The sequence below is a fragment of the Carcharhinus amblyrhynchos genome, unplaced genomic scaffold, assembly GCF_965287045.1.
Source record: "Carcharhinus amblyrhynchos unplaced genomic scaffold, sCarAmb.v2.hapA chromosome_206, whole genome shotgun sequence".
Classification (NCBI taxonomy): Eukaryota; Metazoa; Chordata; class Chondrichthyes; order Carcharhiniformes; family Carcharhinidae; genus Carcharhinus; species Carcharhinus amblyrhynchos.
The window spans coordinates 52,002-71,240 of NW_027649946.1; the positions used below are offsets into that span (position 1 = coordinate 52,002).

A 19,239-nucleotide genomic window follows, 5' to 3' on the forward strand; every position below is an offset into this window, starting at 1 on the left:
GTAGTGTGGTGACCAGAATTGAACACTATATTCCAAGTGTGGCCTCACTAAGGTTCTATAAACCTGCAACATGATTTGCCAATTTTTAAACTCAGTACCCTGGCCGATGAAGGCAAGCATGCCGTATGCCTTCTTGACTACCTTCTCCACCTGCTTTGCCACTTTCAGTGACCTGTGTACCTGTACATCCAGATCCCTCTGCCTATCAATACTCTTAAGGGTTCTGCCATTTACTGTATATTTCCTATCTGTATTAGACCTTCCAAAATGCATTACCTCACATTTGTCCGGATTAAACTCCATCTGCCATCTCTCCGCCCAAGTCTCCAGCTGATCTATATCCTGCTGTATCCTCTGACGGTCCTCATCGCTATCCACTAATCCACCAACCTTTGTGTCGTCCGCAAACTTACTCATCAATCCAGTTACATTTTCCTCCAAATCATTTATAGATATGACAAACCGTAGAACGATAGAACATTACAGCTTAGAAACAGGCCTTTTGGCCCTTCTTGTCTGTGCCAAACCATTTTTTGCCTAGTCCCACTGACCTGCACTTGGACCATATCCCTCCACACCCCTCTCATCCATGAACCCGTCCAAGTTTTACTTAAATGTTAAAAGTGAGCCCGCATTTATCATTTTATCCGGCAGCTCATTCCACACTCCCACCACTCTCTGTGAAGAAACCCCCCCCCAATATTCCCTTTAAAGTTTTCCCCCTTCATCCTCTAATTTTTTTTTCCCCTGGCCTCAGTGGAAAAGGCCTCTTTGCATTCCCTCTATCTATACCCATCAAAATCTTATACACCTCTATCAAATCTCCCCTCATTCTTCTACGCTCCAGGGAATAAAGTCCTAACCTATTCAATCTCTCTCTGTAAGTCAGCTTCTCAAGTCCCAGGAAACATCCTTGTAAACCTTCTCTGCACTCTTTCAACCTTATTTACATCCTTCCTGTAATTAGGTGACCAAAACTGCACACAATACTCTAAATTCGGCCTCACCAATGCCTTATACAACCTCACCATAACATTCCAACTTTTATACTCAATACTTTGATTTATAAAGGCCAATGTACCAAAAGCACTCTTTACAACCCTATCTACCTGTGACGTCACTTTCAGGAAATTATGTATCTGTATTCCCAGATCCCTCTGTTCTGCTACATTCTTCACTGTCCTACCATTTACCTTGTATGTTCTGCCTTGGTTTGTCCTTCCAAAGTGCAATACCGCACATTTGGCTGCATTAAACTCCATCTGCGATTTTCCAGCCCATTTTTCTAGCTTGCCCAAATCCCTCTGCAAACTTTGAAAACCTTCCTCACTGTCCACTACACCTCCAATCTTTGTATCAACGGCAAATTTGCTGATCCAATTTACCACAGCAAAGGTCCCAGCGCTGATCCCTGAGGAACACCACTTGTCACAGCCCTCCATTCAGAAACACACCCTTCCACTGCTTCTTTGACTGAGCCAGTTTTGTATCCACCTTGCCACCTCTGATCCCCTGCAACTTCACCTTCTGCACCAATCTGCCATGAGGGACCTTGTCAAAGTCCTTACTGAAGTCCATGTAGACAACATCCACTGCCCTACCCTCATCAATCATCTTTGTCACTTCCTCGAGAAACTTGATCAAGTTAGTGAGGCACAACCTCCCCTTGACAAAACCATGTTGCCTCTCACTAATACACCCACTTATTTCCAAGTGGGAATAAATCCTGTCTCAAAGAATTCTCTCCAATAATTTCCCTACCACTGATGTAAGGTTCACCAGCCTATAATTACCTGGATTATTCTTGCTATCCTTCTTAAACAAAGGAACAACATGGCTATTGCTGTGGGTCTGGAATTACATGTCGGCTAGACAGAATAAGGATGGCAGATTTCCTTCCCTGAAGGACATTAGTGACCCAAATGGGTTTTCCAACAATCAACAATGGTTCCATAATCATCAGTAGATTCTTAATGCCAGATTTTGTTTTTATTGAATTCAAATTCCACATCAGCCATGGCGGGATTTGAACCCGGGTTCCCAGAACATCAGCTGAGTTTCTGGACTAATCTTCTAGCGATGATACCACCAGGCCATCGGCTTCCCTGCTACCACAGAATGTAGTTAGAGTCAGAGAGGTTTACAGCAGGGAAACAGGCCCTTCAGCCCAACTTGTCCATGCCGCCTTTTTTTTAAACCCCTAAACTAATCCCAATTGCTCACATTTGGCCCATATCCCTTTATACCCATCATACCCATGTAACTAATGCTTTTTAAAAGATAAAATTGTCCTCGCCTCTGTTACTACCTCTGGCAGCTTGTTCCAGACAATCACCACCCTCTATATGAAAAAAATTGCCCCTCTGGACCCTTTTGTATCTCTCCCCTCTCACCTTAGACCTATGCCCTCTAGTTTTAGACTCCCCTACCTTTGGGAAAAGATATTGACTATCTAGCTGATCTGTCCCCCTCATTATTTTATAGACCTCTATAAGATCACCCCTCAGCCTCCTATGCTCCAGAGGAAAAAGTCCCAGTCTATCCAGCCTCTCCTTATAACTCAATCCATCAAGTCCCAGTAGCACCCTAGTAAATCTTTTCTGCACTCTTTCTAGTTTAATAATATCCTTTCTATAATAGGGTGACCAGAACTGTACACAGTATTCCAAGTGCGGCCTTACCAATGTCTTGTACAACTTCAACAAGACGTCCCAACTCCTGTATTCAATGTTCTGACAGATGAAACCAAGCATGCCGAATGCCTTCTTCACCACTCTGTCCACCTGTGACTCCACTTTCAAGGAGCTATGAACATGTTCCCCTAAATCTCTTTGTTCTGTATCTCTTCACTGTCCACTATGCCACCAATCTTGGTATCATCTGCAAACTTACTAACCATGCCTCCTATATTCTCATCCAAATCATTAATATAAATGACAACTAACAGTGAACCCAGCACTGATCCCTGAGGCACACCGCTGGTCACAGGCCTCCAGTTTGAAAAACAATTCTCCACAATTCTGTCAAGAAGCCAACTTGATTTATTATTGTCAGATGTATTAACATACAGTGAAAAGTATTGTTTCTTGTGCGTGAAAAAGACTAAGCATACCATTCATAGAGAAGGAAACAAGAGAGTGCAGAATGTAGTGTTACAGTCATAGCTAGGGTGCAGCGAAAAGTCAACACAATGCAAGGTAGGTCCATTCAAAAGTCTGGTGGCAGCAGGGAAGAAGCTATTCTTGAGTCGGTTAGTACGTGACCTCAGACTTTTGTATCTTTTTCCCAGAGGAAGAACATGGAAGAGAGAATGTGAGGGGTGTGTGGTCCTTAATTATGCTGACTGCTTTTCTGAGGCAGCGGGAAGACGGAGTCAGTGGGTTGGAGGCTGGTTTGCGTGATGGACTGAACTATGTTCACAATCTTTTGGAGTTTCTTGTGACCTTGGGCAGAGCAGGAGACATTCCAAGTTGTGATAAAAACAGAAAGAATGCTTTCTATGGTGCACCTGTAAAAGTTGGTGAGAGTCGTAGCTCACATGCCAAATTTCCTTAGTCTTCTGAGAAAGAATTAACTATAGTGTTCTTAACAACACTGTTGGCCTGGGGGGGACCTTGACAGGCTGTTGGTGACCTGGACACCTAAAAAGTTGAAGCTCTCGACCCTCTCTACTTCGTCTAATTCGTAGCCCAGGTCTGAAGAGCTGAATGACTTCGCCTGCTCCTATTTTCCACGAATCAATGAAATCGGTAGGAGTTTTGTAGGGTGGTATCTGTTATTTGGTTTACATGGACTGTATACTTACTGAAGATAAAGTTAATAATTTATGTTCTAACAAATCTCTCACTGTGTCTATAGCTGTAAATCTCTCGCTGTTTATATAGCTGTAAATCTCTATCTGTGTCTATAGCTGTAAATCTCTCACTGTGTATATAGCTGTAAATCTCTCTGTGTATATAGCTGTAAATCTCTATCTGTGTCTACAGCTGTAAATCTCTATCTGTGTCTACAGCTGTAAATGTCTATCTGTGTCTATAGCTGTAAATCTCTCTCTGTGTCTATAGCTGTAAATCTCTCTGTGTATATAGGTGTAAATCTCTCACTGTGTATATAGGTGTAAATCTCTCACTGTGTATATAGCTGTAAATCTCTCTCTGTGTGTATAGCTGTAAATCTCTCTCTGTGTGTATAGCTGTAAATCTCTATCTGTCTCTATAGCTGTAAATCTCTATCTGTATCTATAGCTGTAAATCTCTCACTGTGTATATGGCTGTAAATCTCTCTCTGTGTCTACAGCTGTAAATGTCTATCTGTGTCTATAGCTGTAAATGTCTATCTGTGTCTATAGCTGTAAATCTCTCACTGTGTATATAGCTGTAAATCTCTCTGTGTATATAGCTGTAAATCTCTCACTGTATATATAGCTGTAAATCTCTCTCCGTGTATATATCTGTAAATCTCTCTGTGTGTATATAGCTGTAAATCTCTCACTGTGTATATAACTGTAAATCTCTCTCTGTGTATGTAGCTGTAAATCTCTCTCTGTGTATATAGCTGTAAATCTCTCACTGTGTATATAGCTGTAAATCTCTATCTGTGTCTATAGCTGTAAATCTCTCACTGTGTATATAGCTGTAAATCTCTATCTGTGTCAATAGCTGTAAATCTCTCTCTGTGTATATAACTGTAAATCTCTCTCTGTGTATATAGCTGTAAATCTCTCACTGCGTATATAGCTGTAAATCTCTATCTGTGTCTACAGCTGTAAATGTCTATCTGTGTCTATAGCTGTAAATCTCTCCCTGTGTATATATCTGTAAATCTCTCCCTGTGTATATATCTGTAAATCTCTCCCTGTGTATATATCTGTAAATCTCTCCCTGTGTATATAACTGTAAATCTCTCTCTGTGTATATAGCTGTAAATCTCTCACTGTGTATATAACTGTAAATCTCTCTGTGTATATAGCTGTAAATCTCTCACTGTGTATACAGCTGTAAATCTCTCTGTGTATATAGCTGTAAATCTCTCTCTGTGTATATAACTGTAAATCTCTCACTGTGTATATAACTGTAAATCTCTCACTGTGTATATAACTGTAAATCTCTCTGTGTATATAGCTGTAAATCTCTCACTGTGTATACAGCTGTAAATCTCTCTGTGTATATAGCTGTAAATCTCTCGCTGTGTATATAGCTGTAAATCTCTCTCTGTGTATATAGCTGTAAATTTCTCTCTGTGTATATAACTGTAAATCTCTCACTGTGTATATAACTGTAAATCTCTCTCTGTGTACATAACTGTAAATCTCTCTCTGTGTATATAGCTGTAAATCTCTCTCTGTGAATATAACTGTAAATCTCTCTCTGTGTATATAACTGTAAATCTCTCTGTGTCTATAGCTGTAAATTTCTCTCTGTGTCTATAGCTGTAAATCTCTCACTGTGTATATAGCTGTAAATCTCTCACTGTGTATATAGCTGTAAATCTCTATCTGTGTCTATAGCTGTAAATCTCTATCTGTGTCTATAGCTGTAAATCTCTATCTGTGTATATAGCTGTAAATCTCTATCTGTGTCTATAGCTGTAAATCTCTCTCTGTGTCTATAGCTGTAAATCTCTCACTGTGTATATAACTGTAAATCTCTCTGTGTATATAGCTGTTAATCTTTCTCTGTGTATATAGTTGTAAATCTCTCGCTGTGTATATATCTGTAAATCTCTATCTGTGTCTATAGCTGTAAATCTCTCTCTGTGTATATAGCTGTAAATCTCTCTCTGTGTATATAGCTGTAAATCTCTCTCTGTGTATATAGCTGTAAATCTCTCTCTGTGTATATAGCTGTAAATCTCTCTCTGTGTATATAGCTGTAAATCTCTATCTGTGTCTATAGCTGTAAATCTCTCTCTGTTTATAAAGCTGTAAATCTCTCTCTGTGTATATAGGTGTAAATCTCTCACTGTGTATATAACTGTAAATCTCTGACTGTGTATATAACTGTAAATCTCTCACTGTGTACATAGCTGTCAATCTGTCTCTGTTTATACAGCTGTAAATCTCTCTCTGTGTCTATAGCTGTAAATCTCTCACTGTGTATATCGCTGTAAAGGTATAGCTGCAATGGAGGAGGAGTGTATTATTGTTCATCTTGTTTACTGTTTTTTTATTAACAGTTCATCAGCAGCTTCCTGTGTTGTCTGTTCAATTGTTGCACCCGGTTGCTAGCGCTGCTGCCTCGCAGTTGAGTTCTTTGTGTCTCTGTTCAATAGTCACATTCCTCATTTCTAAAGAAAATATTAAAAATTAGGAAGTATTGATCTGGGTTCCAGCCAGTATCTGATTTCTCCAATTAGGCATGATGGTAACACTGGAAGACTTGATGCAGGAAACGTGAGTTGCCAGCAATGTTCTGAGTTATCTGTTCCCTTGCAGATCGCTGCCAGCAGAGTGTGGCTGGATCCTGGATGGTTTTCCAGTGACTATTAAACAGGCCAAGTTGCTGGAGAAGTGGTTGACTGGCTTTGATCCTGACAAAGCAAACAACAAGAGCAAGAAGTCAAAGACCAGCCTTGTTATCGACACAAGAGCTCCAAAAGATTCTCCCCCTCCGCATCCCGCGCTGGACATTGTCATCCTGTTGGATGTGTCAGATAACACAGTTCTAGCTCGTTACTCTGAGAGGACAGGTAAGGAAACAGCCTCCAGTTAATAATGCAATGAGTAATTTGCACAGCATGACGAGAGTGTCAGATAAATAGAGAGCAGAGGGAGAGAGTGGGATAAATACAGAGTGGAGAGAGAGACTGTGAGATAAATAGAGAGTGGAGAGAGAGAGTGAGGGACTGGGATAAATAGAGAGCGGAGAGAGAGGGATAAATACAAAGCGGAGAGGGAGAGACTGGGACAGATAGAGAATGGAGAGAGAGGGATAAATACAGAGCAGAGAGAGATTGGGACAGATAGAGAGCGGAGAGAGAGAAAGAGAGAGAGTGGAATACATAGAGAGCGGAAAGAGAGAATGGGATAAATAGAGAGCGGAGAAAGAGTGGGATAAATATAGAGCGGAGAGAGAGAGAGTGAGATAAATGTAGAGTGGAGAGAGAGAAAGAGAGAGAGTGGGATAAATAGGGAGCGGAGAGAGAGAGTGGGATAAATAGAGAGCAGAGAGAGAGTGGGACAGATCACAAGTGGAGAGAGAGAGAGAGTGGTACAGATAGAAAGTGGAGTCATTAAGGTCAATGGCATGGAAACAGGTTCTTCGGCCCAACTTGTCCAGGCTCCCTAGTTTTTACCACTAAGCTAATCCCAATTGCCCACATTTGGCCCATATCCCTCTACACCCATCTTAATCATATAACTGTCTAAATGCTTTTTAACAGACAAAATTGTACCCGCCTCTACTATGACCTCTGGCAGCTTGTTCCAGACACTCACCACCCTCTGTGTGAAAAAATTTCCTCTCTGGACACTTTTGTACATCTCCCCTCTTACCTTAAACCAATGCCCTCTAGTTTTAGACTCCCCTACCTTTGGGAAAAGATATTGACTATCTAGCTGATCTGTGTCCCTCATTATTTTATAGACCTCTATAAGATCACCCCTCAGCCTCCTACACTCCAGAGAAAAAAGTCCCAGTCTCTCCAGCCCCTCCTTATAACTCAATCCATCAAGTCCCAGTAGCATCCTAGTAAATCTTTTCTGCACTCTTTCTAGTTTAATAATATCCTTTCTATAATAGGGTGACCAGAATTGCACACAATATTCTAAGTGTGACCTTACCAATGTCTTATACAACTTCAACAAGGCATTCCAATTCCTGTAGTCAATGTTCAGACCAATGAAACCAAGCGTGCTGAATGCCTTCTTCACCACTCTGTCCACCTGTGACTCCACTTTCAAGGAGCTATGAACATGTACCCCTAGATCTCTTTGTTCTGTAACTCTCCCCAACATCCTGAGTAAGTCCTGCCCTGGTTCAATCTACCAAAATGGATCACCCCGCATTTATCTAAATTAAACTCCATCTGCCATTCGTCAGCCCACTGGCCCAATTGATCAAGATCCTGTTGCAATTGGAGATAACTTTCTTCACTGTCCACTATGCCACCAATCTTGGTGTCATCTGCAAACTTACTAACCATGCCTCCTATATTCACATCCAAATCATTAATATAAATGACAAATAACAGTGGGCCCAGCACTGATCCCTGAGGCACACCGCTGATCACAGGCCTCCAGTTTGAAAAACAACTCTCTCCAACCACCCTCTGACTTCTGTCATCAAACCAATTTTGTATCCATTTAGATACCTCACCCTGGATCCGGTGAGATTTAACCTTATGCAACAACCTACCATGCGATACCTTGTCAAAGGCCTTGCTAAAGTCCATGTAGACAACATCAACTGCACTGCCCTCATCTACCTTCTTGGTCACCCCTTCAAAAAACTCAATCAAATTTGTGAGACATGATTTTCCACTCACAAAGCCATGCTGACTGTCCCTAATCAGTCCTTGTGTCTCTAAATGCCTGTAAATCCTGTCTCTCAAAATATCTTCCAACAATTTACCCACCACAGATGTGAGGCTCACTGGCCTGTAGTTCCCAGGCTTTTCCCTGCAGCCCTTTTTAAACAAAGGCACAACATTTGCCACCCTCCGATCTTCAGGCACCTCACCCGTGACTATCGATGATTCAAATATCTCGGCTAGGGGACCCGCAATTTCCTCCCGAGCCTCCCACAATGTCCTGGGATACACTTCATCAGGTCCTGGGGATTTATCTACCTTGATGCGCTTTAATACTTCCAGCACCTCCTTCTCTGTAATATGTACACTCCTCAAGACATCACTATTTATTTCCCCAAGTTCCCGAACATCCATGCTTTTCTCAACAGGAAATACTGATGAGAAATATTCATTTAGGATCTCACTCATCACTTGTGGATCTGCACAAAGATGACCTTGTTGATCCTTAAGAGACCCTACTCTCTCCCTTGTTACTCTTTTGCCCTTTATGTATTTGTAGAAGCTCTTTGGATTCTCTTTTGCCTTACTTGCCAAAACAATCTCATGTCCCCTTTTTGCCCTCCTGATTTCTCTCTTAACTCTACTCCTACACCCTCTATACTCTTCAAGAGATCCACTTGATCCCAGCTGCCTATGCGTGTCATGTTTCTCTTCTTTTTGACCAGGGCATCAATATCCCGAGTCATCCAGGGTTCCTGACTTCTGCCAGCCTTGCCCTTCACTCTAAGAGGAATGTGTTTGACCTGAACCCTGGTTAGCACACTTCTGAAAGCTTCCCACTTACCAGACGTCCTCTCTTTGTATATATAGCTGCAAATCTCTTTCTGTCGTGGGGGTTACAGATAGTGTGACATGAACCCAAGATCCTGGTTGATGCTGTTCTCATGTGTGCGGAACTTGGTACATTGGGGAGACCATGCAGACGCTATGACAATGGGTGAATGAATATCGCTCGACAATCACCAGGCAGGAATGTTCCCTTCCAGACGGGGATCACTTCAGTGGTCACGGACATTCAACCGCTGATCTTCGGGTATGCGTTCTCCAAGGTGACCTTCAAGACACATGACAACGCAAGAATTGCCGAGCAGAAGCTGATAGCCAAGTTGCTTAACCGGGATCTTGGGTTCATGTCACACTATCTGTAACCCCCATGACTTGCCCGGGGTTTGCAAAATCTCACTAACTGTCCTGTCTGGAGACAATACACATTTCTTTAACCTGTGCTTAACCCTCTCTCCACTCACATTGTCTGTACCTGTGAAGACTTGATTATCTGTTAAGACTCGCATTCCAATCATTATCTTGCAATTGAGTTTGTGTCTGTATATGCCGTGTTTGTGAACCCAACTCGCCACCCACCTGATGAAGGGGCAGCACTGCAAGCACTTGTGCTACCAAATAAACCTGTTGGAATTTAACCTGCTATTGTGAGACTTCTTAATATGCACCACGACAGCTGGCTGTTCACCCTCCTCCTCCAGAATGTCCTGCAGCTGCTCCGAGACATCGTTGACCCTTGCACCAGGGGGACAACGTACCCGTCCTGGAGTCTCGTTTGCATCCACAGAGACATCTGGATTGGTTTTGAATCAGTTACAGTTTTATGCTGATGGTGTTTATCTCTTTAGCACCAGTCAGTTTAGACTCTGGGACAGAGAGTCGAAAAACAGACAGTGTACACTCCGACAGCAAAGGAAATGTGACTGACAGCTCAACCGCTGAAGAGGAGCAAGTACTGCCCCGGTGAGTGAACCCAGTGTGTCCCTTAACCCTAGTGAATAATCCTGCCTTCACCCCTGACCCAGTGTCTGATCTAATGACAATTCCTGCTCTGGCAAATGCCTTGACCCCTGACCCTGGGAGTTTTTTTTGTTCATTGGTGGGACATGCTGACTGATCAGTATTTATTGCCCAACACTAGTTGCCTGAGGGCAATTGAGAATCAACCACGTTGCTGTGGCTCTGGAGTCACATTCCACCATCTGCCATGGTGGGATTTGAACCCGGGTCCCCAGAACATTAGCTCAGTTTCTGGATCAATAGTCTTGCAATAATACCACAAGGCCATTGCCTCCCCATTGGTGATTCCTGGCTGTGGCTAGTGGCCCCCGTGATCTCTGACATCGGTTTGTTTTAATCGTGGTGACCCCTGACCCTGGTGAGTGACCCCTGACCCCAGACAGTCACCACACATTGGCCCCTGTGAATGTCTCCATGGTGATCTGTGACCCTGATGATTGAGCAGACAGTGACGAGTAATCCTTAGTGAACCTGGAGTGACCCAGTGATTGATAGCAGATTGCAGCATGGCCAGCTGACTGATGCCCTGGTGATTGAGTTCATTGTAACCCCGAGCTCAGGGGAACCAGTAAGAAGTCTGACAACACCAGGTTCAAGTCCAACAAGTTTATTTGATAGTAAACCCACAAGCTTTCAGGGTCTTCCCCTTCATCAGGTGAGTGGGGAGTTCTGGTCACAGAGCATTTAAAGACACACCCACTTTACAGAATACTAATTAGAATGTGAGTCTTTACAGTTAATCAAGTCTTAAAGGTACAGAGAATGTGAGTGGAGATAACATTAAGCACAGGTTAAAGAGATGTGTATTGTCTCCAGACAGGACAGTTAGTGAGATTTTACAAACCCAGGCAAGTCACGGGGGTTACAGATAGTGTGACATGAACCCAAGATCCATGTTGAGACCGTCCTCATGTGTGAGGAACTTGGCTATCAGTCTCTGTTCAGCGACTCTGCGCTGTCGTGTGTCGTGAAGGCCGCCTTGGAGAATGCTTACCCGAAGGTCAGAGGCCGAATGCCCTTGACCACTGAAGTGTTCGCCAACAGGAAGGGAACAGTCTTGCCTGGTGATTGTCGAGCGGTGTTCATTCATCCAGGCAAGACTGTTCCCTTCCTGTTGGCGAACACTTCAGTGGTCACGGGCATTCAGCCTCTGACCTTCGGGTAAGCATTCTCCAAGGCGGCCTTCACGACACACGACAGCGCAGAGTCGCTGAACAGAGACTGACAGCCAAGTTCCGCACACGTGAGGACGGCCTTAACAGGGATCTTGGGTTCATGTCGCACTATCTGTAACCCCCGTGACTTGCCTGGGTTTGCAAAACCTCACTTACCTGTACTGTTTGGAGACAATACACATCTCTTTAACCTATGCTTAATGTTATCTCCACACACATTGTCTGCACCTTTACGATTTGATTAGTTGTAAAGACTCACATTCTAATCAGTATTCTATAAACTGAGTGTGTCTTTAAATGTTCTGTGACCAGAACTCCCCACTCACCGGATGAAGGGGAAGACCCCGAAAGCTAGTGGATTTACTATCAAATAAACCTGTTGGACTTTAACCTGGTGTTGTCAGACTTCTTACTGTGTTTACCCCAGTCCAACGCCGACATCTCCACACCAGGGGAACCACACACACACACACAGCCTGCTGCTACTGCTTATAATGAACAAAGACAATTACAGCACAGGAACAGGCCCTTCTGCCCTCCAAGCCTGCACTGACCATGCCGCCTGACTGAACTAAAACCCCTGACCCTTCCAGGGACCATACCCCTCTATTCATGTATTTGTCAAGACTCCCCTTAAAAGTCACTATCGTATCCGCTTCCACTACCTCCGCCGGCAATGAGTTCCTGGCATCCACCACCCTCTGTGTAAAAAACCTGCCTCATACATCTCCTTTAAACCTATGCCCCCTGGTAATTGACTCTTCCAACCTAGGAAAACGCTTCTGACTGTCCACTCTGTCTATGTCCCTTATAATCTTGTAGACTTCTATCAAGTAGAAGGTGAGAGGGCATGGGATCCAAGGGCCTTTGGCCTTGTGGGTCCAGAACTGGCTTGCCTGCAGAAGGCAGAGAGTGGTTGTGGATGGGTCTTTTTCTGTATGGAGGTCGGTCACCAGTGGAGTGCCCCAGGGATCTGTTCTGGGACCCTTGCTGTTTGTCATTTTCATAAATGACCTGGATGAGGAAGTGGAGGGATGGGTTAGTAAGTTCGCTCACGATACGAAGGTTGGTGGTGTTGTGGATAGTCTAGAGGGATGTCAGAAGTTGCAGCGTGACATAGATAGGATGCAAGACTGGGCGGAGAAGTGGCAGATGGACTTCAACGCGGATAAATGTGTAGTGGTCCATTTTGGCAGAACCAACGGGATGCAGGAGTACAATATCAAGGGTAGGAGTCTTAGCTGTGTTGAGGAGCAGAAGGATCTTGGGGTCCGGGTCCACAGGACTCTTAAATCAGTCTCGCAGGTGGAGGATGTGGTCAAGGCAGTGTATGGTGTACTGGCCTTCATTAATCGAGGGATTGAGTTTAGGAGTCGGGAGGTAATGCTGCAACTTTATAAGACCCTTGTCAGGCCCCACTTGGAGTACTGTACGCAGTTCTGGTCGCCTCACTACAGGAAGGATGTGGAAGCTATTGAGAGGGTGCAGAGGAGATTTACAAGGATGTTGCCTGGATTGGGAGGCATGCCTTATGAAGTTAGGTTGAGGGAGCTGGGACTCTTCTCCCTGGAGAGACGAAGGTTGAGAGGTGACCTGATAGAGGTTTATAAAATGTTGAGAGGAATAGATAGGGTGGATTCTCGGAGGCTATTTCCCCGGGTTGAAATGGTCACTACGAGAGGACACAGGTTTAAGGTGCTGGGGAGCAAGTACAGAGGAGATGTTAGGGGTAAGTTTTTCACTCAGAGGGTGGTGAGTGAATGGAATCGGCTGCCGTCGGTGGTGGTGGAGGCGAACTCGCTGGGGTCTTTTAAAAGACTTCTGGATGAGTATATGGGGTTTAGTGGGATTGGGAGTTACAGATAGTTCTATGGCTTGGTAGGTATAGATGTGATCGGCGCAACTTGTGGGTGGAATGGCCTGTTTGTGCTGTAGTGTTCTATGTTCTAAGTCGCCCCTGGTGAGGGAATATCCAGTAACCACCCCAAACCCAGTCTCTAAATGCCCAATGATTCAGACTGCAGTGACCACGACCTTAGGGATTTACCCTATGGTGATACACAGGCTGGCAGTAACAGTTCTGATGGATGGAATTGGATTAACGGGGCCTGGGAATGTTACTGTTAGAGTCAGGGAGGAGCAGAGCGGGGATTCTCGATGCTTGATCTCACCAAATCTGGCTTCTTTGCCAGGCTGATTGGTTTCCATGACAACTGGCCGAAGCTGGAGAGGTGGTTTGATGAGAAACAGAAGATCCTGGTGAAGGTGAATGGGGAAGTGGAGCAGGAAGAGCTGCTGGAGAAACTGGAGAACATCCTGGTTGGAACGCTATACAAGAAACAGTGTCAAGGTAAAGGAACGGCTTCCTCACTGAGACCAGGAACCGGCAGCAGAAGAACATGGAGGAGGGCGCAAGGGTGAGGGAGGGAGGAGGGAGCAAATGTGGGGATAGGGTGTGGAGGCCTGAGGGGAAACCTAGGCTGTTTCTTGGAAGGAGCAGTGGGAGGGGTTGTCTTTGGGTGAAAGATTAAGCTGGGCGCCCGTGCAGAGATCCCGATCCCGCTTCCCGAACCGGAGCGTGCTCTCCGCTCTGCACCGGGAGACCCCGATCCCGCCCGTGCTCCCCGCTCTGCGCCGGGAGACCCCGATCCTGCTTCCCGAGCCGGAGCGTGCTCCCCGCTCTGCACCGGGAGACCCCGATCCCGCCCGTGCTCCCCGCTCTGCGCCGGGAGACCCCGATCCTGCTTCCCGAGCCGGAGCGTGCTCCCCGCTCTGCACCGGGAGACCCCGATCCCGCCCGTGCTCCCCGCTCCGCGCCGGGAGACCCTGATCCTGCTTCCCGAGCCGGAGCGTGCTCCCCGCTCTGCACTGGGAGACCCCGATCCCGCCCGTGCTCTCCGCTCCGCGCTGGGAGACCCCGATCCTGCTTCCCGAGCCGGAGCGTGCTCCCCGCTCCGCGCCGGGAGACCCTGATCCTGCTTCCCGAGCCGGAGCGTGCTCCCCGCTCCGCGCCGGGAGACCCCGATCCCGCCCGTGCTCTCCGCTCCGCGCCGGGAGACCCTGATCCCGCCCGTGCTCTCCGCTCCGCGCCGGGAGACCCTGATCCCGCTTCCCGAGCCGGAGCGTGCTCCCCGTTCCGCGCCGGGAGACCCCGATCCCGCGCGTGCTCCCTGCTCCGCGCCGGGAGACCCCGATCCCGCGCGTGCTCCCCGTTCCGCGCCGGGAGACCCCGATCCCGCCCGTGCTCTCCGCTCCGCGCCGGGAGACCCCGATCCCGCTTCCCGAGCCGGAGCGTGCTCCCCGCTCCGCGCCGGGAGACCCCGATCCCGCGCGTGCTCTCCGCTCCGCGCCGGGAGACCCCAATCCCGCTTCCCGAAGCAGCGTTGATATTACACGTGATCTTAAACAAAAGCCTGGTTGAACATGCCAACTTTTTGCTGACAGAAGGAATGATTGGCTAAGATTGGGTGTTGTACGGACATGTTGTGCTTGGTTGAAGTCATTAGGTTACATTTCATTTGAAGGAATTTCTAAAAGTGGCATCTGGGCCTTTTGGCTAAGATGCAAATGAGCTCAGTCATTGGAGGAGGAGCTATACCTACTCCAATCAGCTTGGATCATGGAGATCAAGCCCAGGATAGGCGCTGCGAGCCCTGTCGTGTCAGCTCGGATCGGGAATGTCTCAACTTGTCGAGACTCTGAATTGGACTTGATTTTATTCAATTGGAATAAAAACAAAAAAAAAGGTAAAAGTAACATCAAGTTAATTTATTGTCAAAAGTAGGCTTACATTTACACTGCAGTGAAGTTAGTCTCCTAGTCGCTGCACTCTGGCACCTGTTCGGGTCAATGCACCCTAACCAGCACGTCATTCAGAATGTGGAAGGAAACCGGAACACGTGGAGAAAACCCACGCAGACACAGGGAGAATTAGCAAACTCCACAGAGACAGTGATCTAAATCAGGAATCGAACCTGAGTCCCTGGCACTGTGAAGCAGCATTGCTAACCATGTGCCACCCCATAATCGGTTGTGAGTTCCAGCAGTGAGCTGCTCAATGCTTTTCCTACAGCCACATTGTTCGTTTTGCATTGTTTTTGAGGACAAGTTGATTCCCCATATTTCCTAAATGTCAATAGTGACTTTTTTTAAAATTCATTCTTGGGACATGGGTGTTGCTGGCTGGATCAGCATTTATTGCCTATCATTAGTTGCCCCTGGAGGGCAATTGAGAGTCACCCACATTGTTGTGGCTCTGGAGTCATATGTAGGCCAGACCAGGTGAGGACAGCAGATTTCCTTCTCTAAAGGACATTAATGACGCAGATGAGGTTTTTTCTAACCATCGACAATGGTTTCATGGTCATCAGTAGATTCTTAATTCCAGATATTTTTATTGAATTCGAATTCCACCATCTGCCATGGCAGGATTCAAACCCAGGTCCCCACAATATTAACTGAGTAACTGAATGAATAATCTAGCAATAATACCACGAGACCATCACCTCCTGTACAGCAAAGCGAGTGGCTAACATTGTTATCAAGTGTGGCCCTCCCTCGGCACGGAGCTCCCTCGGCTCCTGTTCAGGATAGGAAGTGGCTAACTGTGTTGTTTGAATTCCCAGATGCTGTGGTGGAGCAGCCAGATGAGGTTAGAGTGCTTCCTTCTCCAGTTCAGGTCGAGCCAGCTCCTTCTCTCGAGTTACAGAAATCTCCAAAGGAAGGAAAATCAGTGAGAAACGGTGAGTGTTGTGGAGGAGAACAGACTGAAGTCTAAAAGCAAATTACTGCAGATGCTGGCATCTGAAACCAAAAGAGAAAATGCTGGAAAATCTCAGCAGGTCTGGCAACATCTGTAAGACCAAAGCCTGTTCATTTAACTGGCGTCTGTGGTGTAACTGTGGGAATCCTCTCCATGAAGCAGAAAAACCGCTGCCCAATCTCTGTCCACTCGATTTCACTCAAAGCCTCAGTAATGAACAGTCTCTTTCCTTTGGATACTGAGGTCAGAGCTTCTGTACAGTGATTAGTCAATCTATGGAACAAGCTCTCCAGGAAACATGTGGGGACCCCCCCCCCAGGGACCAGAGACAATGTATCTTGCCATCCATCCAACTAAATGCTATAATCATCTTAAATCTCTCAATTAGATCACCTCTTCAACTCTGGGCATATAAACCCTGACTGTGCTGCCTGTCTTTCTGATAAACCCCTGGATTATTCTGGTGGTTCTGCTGTTCCTTCTCCCAGGCTAATATCTCCATCCTGGGGTTTGATGCCCAGAATTGAACACACTAACTCCCAATAGAAACACAAACTAGAAGCAGGAGGAGACTATTTGGCCTTTCAGCCTGTTCTGCCGTTCAGTTTAATCGTGGCTAATCAAATTCAATATCCTGATTTCCCCCCTTCCTCCCATATCCCTCGATCCCTTTAGTCCCAAGAGCTAGATCTAATTTCTTCCTGTAATCAGACAATGTTTTGGCCTCATTCCATACATTCACCACCCTCTGGGTGAAGAAATTTCTCCTCAGCTCAGTTCTGAAAGGTTTACCCCTTAAACTCTGATCCCCCAGTTCTGGACTCCCCCACCATTGGGAACATTCTTTCTGAATCTACCCTGTCTAACCCTCTTAGAATTTTATAAGTTTCTATGAGATCCCCTCACTTTAAACTCCAGTGAATATAATCCTAACTGTCCTGATATGACAGACCTGCCACCCCAGAAATCTGCCTGGTAAACTTTTGCTGCACTCCAGGCGTGGCCTCACTAATGACCTGTACAATTGCAGCAACACATCCCTATCCCTATACTCAAATCCTCTCAGTGAAAACCAACAGACCATTTGCCTTCTTTACTGCCTGCTGTACCTGCACACTTACTTTCAGTGACTGATGCATGAGAACTATGGTTTAAGTCAAGCTGTGTGCCTCTAATGAACCAGTGGTCTGACACTGGCTGCTTTCTCTTTCTGCTTTGTTCTCCAGTGAACAGTTTCCTGATATGAAACTGGGATGGTTCCTGCAGATTGGAAAACAGCAAATGTGAGGCCACTGTTTATAAAAGAAGGTAGACAAAAGGCAGGTAACTATAGGCCGGTTAGCTTAACTTCTGTAGGAGGGAAAATGCTTGCATCCTATCATCAAGGAAGAAATAGCAAGACATCTGGATATAAATTGTCCCATTGGTAATACGCAGTATGGGTTCATGAAGGGCAGGTCATGTTTGACTAATTTGGTGGAATTCTTGGAGAACATTACATGTACAGTGGGCAGTGGGGAACCTGTGGATGTGGTGTATCTGGATTTCCAGAAGGTATTTGACAAGGTGCCGCACCAAAGACTGCTACATAAGGTAAAGGTGCAGTGTTATGGGTAATGTATTAGTGTGGATAGAGGATTGGTTAACTAACAGAGAGCAAAGAGTGGGGGTAAATGGGTGTTTTTCTGGTTGGTGATCAGTGACTAGTGGTGTGCCTCAGGGATCAGTGTTGGGACCACAATTGTTTACGATTTACATCGATGATTTGGAATTGGGGACCAGGTGTAGTGTGTCAAAATTCACAGATGACACTAAGATGGGAGGCAGAGCAAAGTGTGCAGAGGATACTGAAAGTCTACAAAGGGATATAGATAATCTAAGTGAGTGGGTGAGGGTTGAGCAGATGGAGTACAATGTTGATAAATGTGGGTCATCCATTTTGGTCGGAATAACAGCAAAATGGACTATTATTTAAATTTTATCCTTCATTGCCAGAGGGATGGAGTTTAAAAACAGCGAGGTTATGTTACAGCTGTATAAGGTGCTGGTGAGGCCACACCTGGAGTTACTGTGTACAGTTTTGATCTCCTTACTTGAGAAAGGATATACTGGCACTGGAGGGGGTGCAGAGGAGATTCACTAGGTTGATTCCGGAGTTGAGAGGGTTGGCTTATGAGGAGAGACTGAGTAGACTGGGGCTATACTCATTGGAATTCAGAAGAATGAGGGGAGATCTTATAGAAACAAGATTATGAAGGGAATGGATAAGATAGAAGCAGGAAGTTGTTTCCACTGGTGGGTGAAACTAGAACTAGGGGGAATAGCCTCAAAATAAGGGGAAGCAGATTTAGGACTGAGTTGAGGAGGAACTTCTTCACACAAAGGGTTGTGAATCTGTGGAATTCCCTGCCCGGTGAAGCAGTTGAGGCTCCCTCATTGAATGTTTTTAAGGCAAGGATAGATACATTTTTGATCAGTAAAGGAATTAAGGGTTATGGTGAGCAGGTGGGTAAGTGGAGCTGAGTCCACAAAGATCATAGAAACCCTACAGTACAGAGAGACCATTTGGCCCATCGAGTTTGCACTGACTGCGATCCCACCCAAGCCCAACCCCCCCCATATCCCTACATATTTTACCCATTGATCCCTCTAACCTACACATCTCAGGACACGAAGGGGCAATTTAAGCACAGCCAATCAATCTAACCCACACATCTTTGGATTGTGGAAGGAAACTGGAGAAAACCCACACAGACCTGAGGAGAGTGTGCAAACTCCACACAGACAGTGACCCAAGCTGGGAATTGACCCAGGCCTCTGGAGCTGTGAAGCAGCAGTGCTACCTTGCCACCCAATCAGCCATGATCTTATTGAATGGTGGAGCAGGCTCGAGGGGCCAGATGGCTGACTCCTGCTCCTAGGTCTTATGTTCTTATGAAACCATGTAACCCATTTTAGCAGTTAAAGCAC

The 19,239-nt window shown here is 45.7% G+C and overlaps 1 protein-coding gene across 2 annotated transcripts in view; it reads left to right on the top strand.

Moving 5' to 3' along the window:
- Positions 1 to 19,239, top strand: part of LOC145338875 (sperm flagellar protein 2-like) — a 233,647-nt gene that overhangs the window by 21,067 nt on the left and 193,341 nt on the right. For both annotated transcript variants that reach the window (XM_080183275.1, XM_080183276.1), the window contains exons 6-9: positions 6,434 to 6,687; positions 10,161 to 10,275; positions 13,700 to 13,857; positions 16,133 to 16,249. In XM_080183275.1, coding sequence (XP_080039401.1) covers positions 6,434 to 6,687; positions 10,161 to 10,275; positions 13,700 to 13,857; positions 16,133 to 16,249 — 644 coding nt within the window. The remainder of the gene's footprint in view (positions 1 to 6,433; positions 6,688 to 10,160; positions 10,276 to 13,699; positions 13,858 to 16,132; positions 16,250 to 19,239) is intronic.